This window comes from Microtus oregoni, unplaced genomic scaffold (assembly GCF_018167655.1).
Source record: "Microtus oregoni isolate MIOR12 unplaced genomic scaffold, Mior012 000118F_ref0000498, whole genome shotgun sequence".
In the NCBI taxonomy this organism is placed as follows: domain Eukaryota; kingdom Metazoa; phylum Chordata; class Mammalia; order Rodentia; family Cricetidae; genus Microtus; species Microtus oregoni.
In genome coordinates, this window is record NW_024544747.1 from 1305200 (window position 1) to 1319897 (window position 14698).

General features: G+C 54.0%; 1 protein-coding gene across 2 annotated transcripts; it reads right to left on the bottom strand.

Annotated features, from left to right (window-relative positions):
• Window positions 1-895: 895 nt before the first annotated feature.
• Window positions 896-14481, bottom strand: Krt7 (keratin 7). Of its 2 annotated transcripts, none has more exons than XM_041645970.1 (9): window positions 14116-14481; window positions 12614-12825; window positions 10772-10832; window positions 8848-8943; window positions 8339-8503; window positions 7372-7497; window positions 5171-5313; window positions 1789-1823; window positions 896-1408 (listed from the first exon to the last, which is right to left on the bottom strand). In XM_041645970.1, exons 1-9 carry the CDS (start codon window positions 14422-14424, stop codon window positions 1251-1253), a joined length of 1305 nt encoding a protein of 434 aa, XP_041501904.1. In that variant the 5' UTR covers window positions 14425-14481; the 3' UTR covers window positions 896-1250. The 2 variants fall into 2 exon arrangements, with proteins under 2 accessions (XP_041501904.1, XP_041501903.1); XM_041645969.1 differs by having other exon boundaries at window positions 5171-5391; window positions 14116-14479.
• Between the last annotated feature and the right edge of the window lie 217 nt (window positions 14482-14698).

The window sequence follows — 14698 nt, forward strand, 5'->3', positions numbered from 1 at the left end:
CCCACTCTGCACAGCATGGTGCTCAAGACACAGGGGATGAGTTGGTAGGCCCCAAACCCATATACAAGGAATCACAAGGCACTGAGAGACAGACTCTACCCTGGATGAGGACTGCACCACTCATAGCTCTAAGACACCAGTGGCCCACTCCATGTCCTGTTCATACCATACCCCAGTTCAAAACCCCATGCTCATGGGGCCAAATCACAGACTCCTCAGAAGTCAACACACCCTTGATGATGGTCTCCATCCTGTCCCCTGTGCTCACCCACTCCCTGCTGTCCTTTGAGGCTTTATTACAACCACCTTATGCTGCTCCCACCCTACCCTGAGGACCCCACACTTGGAGACCTCAAACCAGCCCCAGTGCCCCCTCATGCCTGGGACCAAAACTCTCAATGCAGAAACACCTGAAGTTCTACAGCAGAGACCCAGACATTTGGAGGCCCCCGACAGAGGTCCCCTCCTCCCTCCCTAGGTATCTAGACACAGCCATTCCTTCATCAGGGATCCAGGCTCAGGCTCTCTATCCACAGCCTAGGCTCTGAGACCCCTGCTGTACCAGACCTTCCTCTGTCACCCCCAGGCGTCACCCCTGGGGAATCTCAGTTGCAGAGGAACCCCTCAAAAGTATCAGAACATAGTCCTCGGCCCCAGGAATTGACAAGGATGGCATTCCTCAACACCCACCTGCTGCCACCTGTTCCCTGAGGCCTTGGACGCCCTCGGGAGAGGCACTGGAACCAATGCCAGCCTGGACAGGGGCCTAGGTGGCACCCTGGGTAGGGGTTAAGCACCTTGGAGCCACACCCCTATCAGTCTGAACCCCAGTCCTGAGCATGCCATACCCTCTGCTCCCTGTGCACATCAGTCCTGGCCGCAAGGGAAGGTCGCTCAGAGGAGAACTTTACTAAAACCAACAGCAGTTTCAGACCGTATTCTGTCTTGTGACAGGGACGTGGAGCAGGAGCGGGCCTGTGTGTGGGACAGGGACGTGGAGCAGGAGCGGGCCTGTGTGTGGGACAGGGACGTGGAACAGGAGGGGTCCTGAGTGTGGGACAGGGACGTGGAGCAGGAGCAGGCCTGTGTGTGGGACAGGGACGTGGAGCAGAAGCGGGCCTGTGTGTGGGACAGGGACGTGGAACAGGAGGGGTCCTGTGTGTGGGACAGGGACTTGAAGCAGGAGGGGTCCTGTAAGTGGGCAAAGGGCTGTGGAGACTCTCCAAGCCCACAAGCTTGGTTATATGTACTCAGTTGTGGGGACTCCTGCGTGAGGTAGATGTGGTCCTGATGGAATGGGCCTTGAGGCCCCCAAGCCCTCCACTGCTTGAGAAGCTCAGAGCATTGCTCCCCATGGTTCCGTCGAAGACGAGCCTGCTGCCACTGCCCCCAGTGGAATTCACTACAGCTGTAAGAGGAGAGGGTCTGATTAGTGCACACACCCCTGCCCAGGGAGCCCACCCTTCTCCCAGCCCACCTTCCTGCCACAGCCACCCCCCTCCTTGCCCTGCCTCCCTTCTCTAACAAGGCCCCACAGCCTAAAAGAAACTTCTTACAGCGGTGGGGCCCTCCCCAGGGTCTCAAAGCCGTTCCTCGCCCGGCTTCCCTCTACTCTCCCCTTTGCATTCTTGCTTTGGGCCCCTGAGCTGGGTGGATATGAGTTCCATGGAACCTGCCAGAACTGTGTGTGGAAGGGGAAGCTCCTAACTCCACAAGTCGGGGCTCTTGAGCCAATCTAAGTCTTCACAGCTGGCACTGCGGGGGGTGGGGGAGTAGCCAAGAACTTACAGATGTTCACAGGGCCGATTCCACTTCCAGACAACCTGTGAGAAGAGCACATATCTGTAAGGGTGGCTCTCACCTCAGGGCAGAGCTAGCACTGCCAGGCACCAGCCTCCAGAGGCCAAGCAGAATCTCCATCCCTCCCTTCTTGTTCCCAGCTCATCTTTAGCCTTGTTTCACAATCACTGAGGAGTAGGAGTGAAGAGTCCCACTTAGTCCCCGTTCCCAATCAACTACACGGCCTGCATCAAAGTTCCAGGGTGTTCGTATCCCACCTCTAGACGGGGCCTACCTCCAGAACCAAGGTGACAGGTTTGTTTGTGAATATTGCAGCATGCTCTGTCCCTATGAGCTCCAAACACCCAGGGCTCGGGAAACGATTACCACACTCATTAGTTGTGAGCAGGCCTGCCCTTCCTCACCAGAAGTTCTCAAAATGGGCTGCTGCTTACAGACTCCTGTGTCCAGCCCATAGCGCAGGCCTAGAACTAGCAATTACTTAATAGATGCTGAAATAATTAATGAATTGTTGACTGACTTTGGCTCCAGCCAGGACCGAGAGGGTAGGGGAAGGCGGGGTGGCTTTCAGCCGCCCCGTGGGCCTCAAACAGGTCTTGCAGTGGAAATTCAAAATCTGAGAGAGCTGGGTGTGTTTGTTTGGTGACTCATAGTCCCATTGTCACCAAGATCTTGGCCTTGGGGTTCAGTTGCTTGGCAGGGGGGCAGATACCTTACTTTGATGGGGAGGGGAAGGGGGATCCACTGGCCTCAGCAGCCTCACAGTGAAGGTGGGAAAGGGTCAGGTTTTCGGGATGCTTCCAGGATGCTAGACCAATGGCGGAGACTGCTAGAAGTTGGAGCTGCCAAGGGCTGGGTGCCACCAAGCAGCAATTCCAGGGCACTGTCTAAAAGGCACGCTGGGAACAGGCCTGATGTCCAAGTTACAGTGACTGATTTGCTCTTCCATTCCAAGTATATATTGACTTTGTGACTATATTTGTAACATTGTATCTCAAAGAATACAAACTCAAAACAATTATGAAAGTTTCAGAGCCACAGTCCCTGAAATGTCAAGGAAAAGTTAAAGGGATTAAGGGATTTAAAACAGGAAGAATCAGGGCCCCGGTGTAGAAAGGAAGGTTCAGAGAGGCCTCTCAGATGCAGCTGCCTGTGGGACAGCCTGTGGGAGAGCCTGGGACAGCCTGGGACAGCATGTGACAGCCTGGGACAGCCTGTGTGACAGCCTGTGTGACATCCTGTGGGACAGCCTGTGGGACAGCCTGTATGACAGTCTGTGTGACATCCTGTGTGGCAGCCTGTCTTCCAGAGGCCTCTGATGTTCAGTTCTTCTTCTCACAAAGAAGTCAGGTGGTTAAATAAATGTTCGTATAAACAGTGTAATAAAGAACACTAAATAGGGTGCACAGACCCTCTTTTACCTCTGGCCTACATTCTCAACCATGCCCCCCCCCCCCCGTCTTCCTACCACCCAGGCTTTCTGCCTCAACATTCCCCCACTCCTGCCCTGCCCCCACACACCCCTACCTTCTGGTCTGCTCCATTCATCTTACCTACGCACACAGCTTAGAAGAGAAAAAGTTCTCCAGTGAACTTAGCATTTAAATATTGTAAGTTCCTGGAACCAGGATGACAGCTCTACAGGTATGAGAGCTTTCCACCAAGCCTGACAACCTGTGTCCCATCACACAGTGGAGAGAACCTACTCACCAAAACTGTGACCTCCACACACACTGTAGCGTTTACACACACACACACACACACACACACACACACACACACACACACACACTGTAGCATGTGGGTACACACATATACACACTGTGGCATGTGTGTACACACACATACACACACAATATAAATTTTTTTTCTAAACTAGTTTGTTTTTTAATAAGTGCAAGCAAGCAAATATAATAAATAAATAAATGAGCAAATAAAGAAATAAAGCTAAAGATCCTGGTTTCTGATCTCTCCCTTTGCATGTGTTTATCTCCACGGTGAAAGCACTTCCCCCCTGAGGGCAGAAACATGGCTTAAATATTATCTGCCTCTATGCTGGATTCTAACGAGGCTACTCCCATGCTTTCCCAGCATGGTTGCTTCTCACCTCTCCAAACCCTAACCTTCTCCAGGACAAAATTTTTTATGGCCCCGGAAGGAATAGTCCCTGCAGCCTCTAAGAACAAAAGCAACTTCAGACTGAGGTGCTCTATCCTGCAGGAAGTCAGCCCAGCCCCTGCCAGCCTTCCCCATCACTGCAGGTGACTATGCACACAGCTCTGGGGACAGAGAAAATGCTCCTAGCACACTGAGTGCCACATGGTGAGCCCGGGTAGCCATGAAAAGCTGCCTAGCATGTTCATGGGCAGCAATCAGCAGCCCTCAGCTGCACACAGCTCTGTCCCTCAGGTGACTGAACCACAGCTTGTCCTTCTGCAGACCCTGGAGGCAACGCTCCAGACCTGCCTCACTGAAAATTTGCTGAGGATCAGTAGGAGAGCCCTGCTAGGAGCTGCTGAGACCTGCATTTGAATCCCCAAAACCCACATAAAAAGCCAGGTGTGGCCTCACATGTGCCTGTGACCCTAGTGCTATGGGGGAGCAGGTGGGAGACAGGATGATCACGAGCTATCTAGCCACCAGCCTAGCTCTAGGTTCCATAGAAGACCCTGTCTCAAAACAAGGCAACATGGAGCAGGACACTGGCATCCTCCTCTGACCTCCAAGCATCAGCTTGGATGTGGGAACCTGCGCACACATGTACTTATACACCAGACACATGCACCATACCAAGAAATAAATCATTTTTTAAAAGCTCTGCTTGTTAGTATTAAGGCATCTGTATTGGCCTGACCTTGGAGTTCAGACAGGATTTGTCCTCAGCTGCAGTCACTAGAACCCCTCCTGTGCCCATTCACTATGCTCCCTTTTAAAAGAACCCTGTCCACCTCCTCTCTCTCTCTCTCTCTCTCTCTCTCTCTCTCTCTCTTTCCACTCTCTGTTTCTCTCTTCTCTTCTGCTGTTTCTGTCCCTAGAGGCTGTCCCCACCTCCCCTTCCCTCTTTTTACATTCCCTTTATAGAAACCCCTCCACATGAACTCTGTTGCTTGGTATCTTTCTCTCACCCGCCACTTTTTAAATTCCAACACTGCTAATGGCCCTACTTAAGAAGGGACTTACCACATGGCTTTTCCATCCAGAAGAAAGTTTTCTACGGGGCTAAGCAGCAATCAGGGGCTTTGGGCACCCTGTCCCTCCCACCCTATATCCTGCAGAGGGCGGGCACCTAGTAGATGCCTGTGGGTGTATTAATAACAAAGCCAGACCTTACTGATCCCCCAGGACCTCCTGCTCAGCCTGCATCTCTCACCGGCTCTCCTCGCCCTCCAGCAGCTTCCTGTAGGTGGCGATCTCGATGTCCAGGGCCAGCTTGACATTCATGAGCTCCTGGTATTCCCGCAGCTGCCGCGCCATGTCCTGCTTGGCCTGCTGCAGGGCAGCCTCCAGTTCCTCCTGCTTGGCATGAGCATCTTTGAGTGCTAGCTCCCCGCGCTCCTCAGCCTCAGCAATGCTGGCCTCCAGCTTGGCACGCTGTGGGTGGTAGTGAGACTATGAGCAGAGGGAACAGCTGGCCACTACCTTCCTACCAAACCATGATGCTCCTGTCCGTCTTGCTTGAGATGGCTTCACTGGCCCTGCCTGCTACCCCAAACGCCAGGGAATCCTGAAGGTTAGACCCAAGGATATGAGGAGCCAATGTTTAGGATCTGATGCTGGCTCTGCCAGTATCAGTATCTATCCCACCGGAATACGGTAAGGGTAAGGGGGATGAGGCATAGTTCCCACAGGCTGGTGTCTGCTGAGGGCAGCTACCACTTACTATGGGCGTTAGGGCTTCCCCGCCTTTGGGCACTTCCCCCACTATCACAGTTTAGGTCATGAATGGACATCAAGGGCCCATGTGTGAAGCTTTGGTCCCCAGCCGATGGTGTTTATCAGGAGGAGGTAGAACCATTAGGGGATGGGGTTAGTGGAAGGAACTGAGGGCACTTGGCGACATGTCCATGAAGGGGTGAGGAACCCTGCACTCTGGCTGAGGTAAGATGAGGAATTCTGTACAACCATCCACCCACACACACACCATGATCCACATAGCCATCTACGCAAAGTGACGACGCTTAAACCAGGCACTGAAACCGTGAGCCGAAGCAACTCTTTTCTCCTCTAAATTGGCTCTCTGCAGTGTTTTACACAAAGGGTAGATCGCTGGCTAACACAACCACTAACAAAAGCTGCCTCCCTCTCCCATCCCCCACACTCCAGCCCAGGGTGTCTCTGCCTGTTACGAGGATCCCTCTCCATCCTAGGGGCTTCTTCCTTCAGCTGAAGTCGCCACTTCTCTCCTCCATGGACACCAGTCAGTGGAGTCCTCTCACACTAATGTCCCCTGAGACAGGCAGGGCAGCCCCTGTCTCTAGAGACCACCCCAGTCCTTTGAAGCCCTCGGTGGTGATTGCCGTCTGAGAAAGCTGGTGGATGTGGTGAAGGCTACGGTCTGAGGAAAGACCATTCATTATCTTGAGCCTCCTGTTCTGACCAAGAAGTCGGTCTGCTTCCCTGGGTGACTCACAGTTCTACATCCAAGCCAGAAGGCAGCAGCTGCCCTGTGTATAACCCACCTACAGGGCTCAGAGAAGGCTCTTCCTGGGTAAACCACTCTACCTTCCGACCGCAGCTCAGTGAAACGTTTGCTGAGACCGCGGCATGCATCCTCTGCCCACCCGCGCTGCGGACGCCTGCTCAGGCTGCACTGTCATGACCACATTAGCACCTCAGTCCCTCAGGGGACCCTTCCCTCATTGACACCCCCATTCCAGCTTCCAATAAAGTACATGTGCTCTCAGACTCTCCTTTGAGACTTCTGTCCCTATGGCATGACAGGCTCCAGAAGACAGGACCAGTGGCTTCCACTCTCAAGGAATATGCAATTCCAGTGGGGTGAAGACAGCCAATAATTTAATAACCTCGAACACTGCAGACAGTAGAAGGTGCTTCAAAGCCCTTCCGGTGGCTGCTAGTGGGTGGCTGGGGGTTTGAAGATGCCAGTCCCCACAAGGGGACTCTGGTCCTAAGTCCCAGAAACGATAAAGCCAAATCCCTGGACAGAGCTGGGAGAATCACAGGATTGAGACCCTTGGAGCATGAATGCTAGGTGAAGGAAGATTTAGGAAGCAGGCTAGCATGGCCTGAGTAAAAGGAGAAAAGGGTGTGGTCCAGACTGAAGACAGGGTGGGACACGTAAGGATTTCTGACGGATGCACTGTGAGCCCAGAGTTAGGGGCAAGCAGAGTGCTCAGTGTCCTGAGCTTCCTTCCACTGGCTCCATGCCCAGCCATGACTCTTACTGTCAACCCAGCCCAGGCCCTGGCCAAAAGTTTTCCATCAGGTAGGCCTGAGATGTGAGCTACACCCACCTGGGCCCAGGCCTCCCAGATTCACCCTGACCTTGAGCTGGCTAGCTGCCTCTCACCCAAAAAGCAGGGATAAGGCAGCAGAAGGGCAGGTCCCCACCTGGTTCTTCACGGCGTCAATCTCAGTCTGCAGCCTCTGGATGGTGCGGTTCATCTCCGCAATCTCATTCCGGGTGTTGCGGAGGTCATCTCCGTGCCTCCCGGCCTGTGCCTGGAGGGTCTCAAACTGAAAGGTCGCGAACACAATGATGGCAGGGTGGGCCATCACTGCCAACCACCAGGGCCTTCTCTCCACCCACAGACAGCCTCTCGCAGCTACATTCCCAGGAAAGATGGTCACCCCTCAGCCACCACTACCACCCAGGCCCCCACATTCACAATCCCAAAAGGTCAAACTACAGGGCAGTCTCTGTCCCCTCCTAACCAGGATCTGAGAGCAGGAGTCCAGGCCTATACTTCTCTATCTATGCACACTGCTGGGCTCCACACCCTTTGCGCCCCTCAAACCTGGCTTCTGACTTCCTTCAGTGACACTGGTTTAGCCCATGTCTCTCCCATGTCTTTAGCAGATTGCCCTCAGCTGTTTTGACTCTATAGTAACAATTAAGCCTCCTGTTCCTGGAACACTGCACTTCAAGAGCTAGTACCCGCTCTTCTCCTACCAGCTGTGTGAGCTGGAAAACTGACTTAACCTCTCTGGGCCTCATGTTTAGAATGGCAATCACAGCAGTGCCCAGAAACAGGGCTGTTCTGTGGATTAGACACGTGGGGTGACAGAAGACCTAAGACGCTGCCTAGCCCCGTGCACGTGTGTCCCACCTGATCAGCACTGACACTGAGCCATTCTCAATGTATGTCTCATTGCTCTTCCTGTGCCCCATCAGCCTGGGTTCAGGCCTAAGGCAGGGAACTAGCCTTGGCTCCTTCTTATCCTGAACTCGAGCACACCATGTTCTCAGTCACTGGTGCCTGCCAGGTCCCGAAGACTGGAAACACGATGAGGAGAGACGGGGCTGCCACCCAGAGTCTAGCAGGAGGAGGAAAGATGTCCCCAAAGGGCCACACACCTTGGTCTGGTACCAGGCTTCAGCCTCAGCCCGGCTATTTTTGGCCATCGCCTCATATTGGGCCTTGACATCGGCAATGATGCCATCCAAGTCCAGGGAGCGGCTGTTGTCCATGGACAGCACCACGGATGTGTCTGAGATCTGGGACTGCAGCTCTTCTAACTCCTGCAGGGACCAGAGAGGACACTGGGCTGCATGTCTGGGACATGACCCACCCTATTGCACACCACACTGGAACCCACCCAAGGAAAAGAGAAAGAAGCTGGAGTGGGGAGAAGCCAGTGAGGCCCCAGAACAGGCTGATTAGTTCTGCCCACCCTGGCTTCTGGCATCTCAAACACAGAATCTGGTAGGATTAGAAGAGAGAAAGAGAAAATACGGTGCACACAGCAGCTCCTCCTGTGAGGTCCCGTCAGGGTACTAGCCTTGGCCCAACCCCTGCCAGATGATGGTCAGTGGGGCTCCTTTCTAAGGCTAGACGATGGCACGCCACCCACCCTGGAACTCACCATCTCATTAAGGGTCTTGAGAAAGCTGATCTCATCATTCAGACCATCCACCTTGCCCTCCAACTCCACCTTGTTCATGTAGGCGGCATCCACATCCTGGGGTGGACAGACAGGATAGAGAGAGTGACAGCACATCCTCAAGACAGGAGAGAGAGAGAGAGAGAGAGAGAGAGAGAGAGAGAGAGAGAGACCACGTCCTCAAGACAGGATAGTGACACCGTGTCCTCAACAGCCAGGAGAGATGAGACCAAGTCTGTCAATCCTGCCCGATATTTCAGGACAATACCGCTGCCTCCCCGGAAACTTGCTCGCTGGCCCTGCAGGTTGCTGGATCGGTCACATTTCCAGCCTCTCCACAACCAGCATTACCTCCCCACCCTGAGCCCCACACCAAACATGTGACCAGGTCCCAAAGGCTTCATGGTATGGATACAACCCTGGCTCAGACATCCTGGCTGTGGGAAGAGTCACACTGAACACCTCCTCTTCTCCATCCGTGTAAGAGCAGAGCGTCAGTCATTCAGATCCCTTCACCCTCCTAATGATGAGCAACTTCAGCCAGCCACCTTCACTGGAAACACTGGGCAACTCCGAGGCCAGGGAGCGCAGGTCACAGCCCAGGTGGGAGACGAGCTTCTGTCAGTGCTTTTACATCACTGTGACCAAAATGTCAGCCCAAACAATGTAAGGGAGGAAAGATTTGTCTAGGCTCTGGGTTTCAGAAGCCTCAGTTTGTCAGAGCAGAGAAAGCCTGGAAGACACGGCAGCTCACATCATGACTGACAGCTGACCAGAAAGAAGCAGAGGGAGGAAATTCTGATGCTCTTTTGGCTCTGGCTCACTCTTTCTGTCTGTCTGTCTGTCTATCTATCATCGATCTACCTACCTACCTACCTACCTACCTATCCATCCATTCATTCATCCATCTACATACCTCCCTGTCTATGTCTCTCTCTGTCCATCCCTTTTATTCTGCCCAGGGCCCTAGCTTCCTCCCTCAGTTACCCTTCTCTGGAGATACCCTCTCAGATACACCCAGAAGTGCACCTCACCAATGTTGCAAGTGATTAACAGTAATAATAATTAAAAATCAGATTCTTACTATGTGGCCCGGGCTAGCCTGGGATGCACTATGTAGTCCACACTGGCCTCAGCCTTGCAATCCTCTACCTCAGCCAAGCTAGAATTAAAGGTCTGTACTGCCATATCCAACTCCTAGCTGATCAAAGCCCAGTCGAGCTGACAGTGGAGAAAGCCATCGCACTCTTCCACCTACACTCTCTGGGCTGACCTCGTGGGTCTTCAAGGGCCCGCTCTGTGGCCAGGCAGTACACCTGCAGCAAGGTCTGCATACAGAGCTGCTTGGTGAGAGGGTTTGGACTTGGGGATTCTAAAGGCAGTTAGCACAAACCCTCTGAGACACTTCCAGGCTTACCAAAGACCACCTACACACCTTCAGGAACAGGGAGCTCATCCTGACTCAAGACAGATCATTGTTCATTCTGCAAACATCTGAGACCACCCAGGAGCCCTGAGGTCTGGGGTAAAAGTTCTGACCCCCAAAAGACACTTCCTTAGATGATCCTACGGCCTCCCTCTCAAACTTCTATCTTTTGTCTTAGTTCTAACCCTAAAGGTCTGGAAACAACTCTATTTGCCCATTAGAGATGTACATGTGCACAGGTGCACGCATGCATACATGTGCACACACACGGTGGGGAGTGCACATACAAGCATACATGAACATAGGGCATGTGGACACAGGTTGTCCTACCCTATGTGACTGAGACTTCCCCAAACTCATCATTCCCTTCTGTTTAGTCAAAGGCAGGCCTTGACCACAGACCTAGCCCTGGGTATAAAGGCCCTAAGGGCCCTGGTACCACCCTGGGTATGAGACAGCCCCAGCGCCTCTGCCCCTCACCTTCTTCAGCAACACAAACTCGTTCTCAGCAGCTGTGCGCCGGTTGATTTCCTCTTCATACCTGCAACCAGAGAGGGGCATGGGGACGGCCCAGCTTTGCCTCGGACCAGTCACACACAACACTCAGTGGCACACCTGAGACAGCAGGTAGCACAGTTACAAAACCTAATTTCTCTTACTTCCATGCAGATAGTCCCAAGTCTTCGCATCTCAGCATGGAGGGAAGGGGCTCAGGAAATGTATGGGAATTAGAAGCCAAAGACTGTATCTACCGGTGGGGAAAGCAAGCAGAGCCAGGCTTGGGGGCTGTTTAATGGGGCCTAAAGTGCATGTTTAGTGGCATGCACTTCCTGTGGGATAACTCACTCCCCCTCCCAACAGCCCTACACTATAGTACTGTAATTGTCAGAGCTGAAAGCACGGAGGCAGGTCACCTGGCCGGGTCATCACGCTGCAAAGGGACAAAGCCCTGGCCTGAGCCCGGGCAGCTGACTCCACTGCACCTGCCTTGACCACTAGCCACGCCCACCCCTGAAGTGCGCGGAGGAAGTTCAAACGGGGAAAACAGACAGAGTACATATGAAGCGCCCACGCTGGGTGGTAGCCCACATCTCTTCCCCCAAATCCCTCTTCCTCTCAAGGAGCTGGCACCTGTTTCGGGGAGGACCTCTGCCAGCAGGAGCCCAGACTCAGGACATTCGTGCATCCAGAGTGGCAAGTCAGTCCCACAGAAGCTACAGATCTGCAAGGCTCCCTGATGCCCCACCTTGGTGCTGGGCTGCTGGGCTGCTGGGCTGCTGCCACCAAATGCACTGGCTGATGCTCTCAGAGCACCATGCCCTTCCCTGTGCCTGCTGCCAGCTTCCCATTCACCCTCTGCCTGGAGCTCAGCCTGCTCCACAGAAGCCAGATGCTCTGAGGCGATCTAGTGCGGCTGAATCCCAGGCAGCAGGGGTGGCTGGCTACTCAGAGCCCCTTTGCCCTGCACCTGTCTGGTTCTACCCACGGTGAGATTAGTCTGTTGACACAAGCCCAAGGGAAGCAGCTGGTGGGAGACACTCCCCGGAGGTCCTGTTTGTTCTCCTCCGGTCAGAGCTGGTATGCCTGACTTAGTCACCCAACCACAGAGCACATTGGTTGCCCCCAGTGCCCAGGGGCAGGGGGCAGGGTGGGGCCCAGCTCAAGCCTTAGACTTTGCTTTCTGATCAGGGAGGAAAAATTGAGCCGCAAGGGCATTCAAAGGCTTGTCCACAAACTCCAGGCTTCCTATCTCTGGCAGCCTCTTCCCTGGTTCTGTCCTGAGCCCTGCCCTGTCAATCAAAAGCATCATTCCCATCTGTTTCTTTCCTTCTCACATCTGGGAGTTAGGGACCCAAATTCAAGACCAAGTTTCCTGTGACCTGCTATGCAATCTTGACTAAGTCCCTTAGACTGTCTGGTTCCAATTCTTCATTTGCTAATAAATAAATAAGCAAGCACGCTGTTCTACTCTAGAATAATCTGTGAAGGTTTCAAGTTCTGAAGCCCTCTGTCATGGGATACCTTCTGCCTATGGCACCTGAGGCCTTGGGGCTTAGTCAGGCACCCAGAAGGAACCAGGACTGTCAGGGTAGACTGTGCTATTTCTCTCGACTAAGCAAGGGGAAACAATGAACAGAATGCCCCAACAACATTCCCTGGGAGGCAAAGGAAGAGGTGGGGCAGGGACATCGCTCAGGCAGTTCTGGTGGTGGGCAGCTATGAACTCTGACCCCTGAACCAGGGATGCTTGCAGAGTGCCTATGAGTGGAAGGCACACTGTTCCAGGCCTGGGGTCCTCCGAGTGGCGCCCAGGGACATTACTTATTCTTGAAATCTTCCACCACATCCTGCGTGCTTCGCAGTTCCGCCTCCAGGCGGCCTCCATCCAGCTGCAGAGTCTCCAGCTGCTGCCGCAGTCCTGCAATCTGGGCCTCAAAGATTCGGGGAAGCTGGCTGCCCTTGGCTGACTTCTGTTCCTGCAGCAAGGCCCACTTGGTCTCCAGCATCTTGTTCTGCTGTTCCAGGAAGCGCACCTGGAGGGGTGTGGAAGAGGTGGCGCCTGAGGGGCTGAACACTGCAGCCACCCATCAAAGCCCACACACCCACAGTTGGTTCCCAGTGCTCACTTCTCCTCTCCAGAACCCTACTTCAGTGTGAGATGTGGAGAAGGCGAGCTTGGTTTGGTGGTGTATAAGCATTTCTAGCCAATTTGGCTTCAATGGTATTCTCTCTCTCTCTCTCTCTCTCTCTCTCTCTCCTTTAGTAGCCTCTTTCTTCTCTGAAACCACAGGTGAGCGTATTAGGCAGTTGACTGGACTGCCCCTCCTTTCAGGCTGGAACTACTCTTTCCAGCATGCTAGGATCAAACCAAGGAAAAGAAGCATTGACTCCCATCCCAGGACCAAAAGGAACCCTCAGCCTGAAGACAGGAGGAAGGCAACAGGAGCTGCCTCAAAACTAGCAGCCTGGAAAATCAGGACTTGGATTAGGACAGTCCGGCCCAGCATCAAGGCAGGAGCCCAGATCTAGGGCAGCCAAAGGAGAGGGGACTTCTAAGGATTTCTAGGACAAAATAGTACAGGCATGAGTGTTGGAAGGAAGACACTGAGGCAGGGGAGTTGGCCCTAGCCAGAGGGCCAGGCAGGACTGAAGGCCTCAGTTCTCCTGGGGCCCCTTCTCTGAGACCCAAGTTGCCTCTCTTGTCCCGAGAAGGCCATGGGTGGTAGGAATGGACAGCCAGGGAGCATTGTCTACAAAATGATTCCTGCTGACGGTCCTTCAGCCCAGTCCCTATCCCCCACTGGGCCATCTCCAAAGGCAGAGGTGACCTCACCTCCTACAGCAAAGGAAGGTAGAGGAACAGGCAGGTGGGTGGGGCAGGAACCTCCCTCTCCCCAGCATTTATTCTCAGATACATCTTTCTCTCATTGGAAAAGGACAGTCCACCTCATTCCTGACTCCCCACAACCTCCTCTCATGGAAAGGGACCCAGGCAGAAAAGAACTAACTGCTGGCCTTGGCCTCCAGAGCTCCCAGCCTCGCCCCTGCACCACACTGGCTCCAAAGCCCCAGAGATCTCAGACCAGAAAACAAAGGAAGATAGACAGACCTTAGAATCCTTGAGGAAAGGGAAGTACACAGGACAGCTACTGGAGGAGAGAAGGAGCTTGGACACTGAAGGAGGGTGTTAGGAGAGTTCTACAAAGATCCCACCCAAGACACTGAAGGAAAGAAACCGAGTAGGCCTCCTTGGGCAGGACTGATGCAGGCGTGGCCATTAAGAACCGCTAGGGCCTGACTGAGGTGTGTCACATCGGTCTCACCTTGTCAATGAAGGAGGCAAATTTGTTGTTGAGGGTCTTGATCTGTTCACGTTCCTCCTGGCGCACCTGCTGGATTGTGGGGTCGATGTCCAGCCTCAGCGGCGCCAGCAAGTTCTGATTGATAGTGATCTCTCTGATGCCAGAGCCCACCGGGCTTCCATAAGCAGAGCGCACGGCCATGCGCGGCCTAGAGGTGCCCAAGCCATAAAGGCTGCTGCTACCAAAGCCACCGGCACGGCCCGAGCTCAGGCGCATCTGGGCACCTCGGCCGGGGAAGGCGGTGGAGAGAGAGCTAAAGTGGATGGACATAGCGGCTGGACGTGGCTGGCTGGACCGGGCGGGCGAGGAGCAGCGAGAACTGGCTGACCTCAGGCAGACTGCGACCTTTTATTCCTCCGGCCCTGAGCACACACAGGTGGGGACAGGGCGGGGCTGGCCACTGGCCACCTTTCTCTGCCGTCAGGGGCTCTGGGGCCGCCTTCTGCCCTCGCGCCGCCTCCAGCCGCCGCCCAGGCTCTCTGTCCACGCCAGAAATGTATGCAGAATGCCAAACGCCATCCTGGGACACCCATGTGTCAGATGC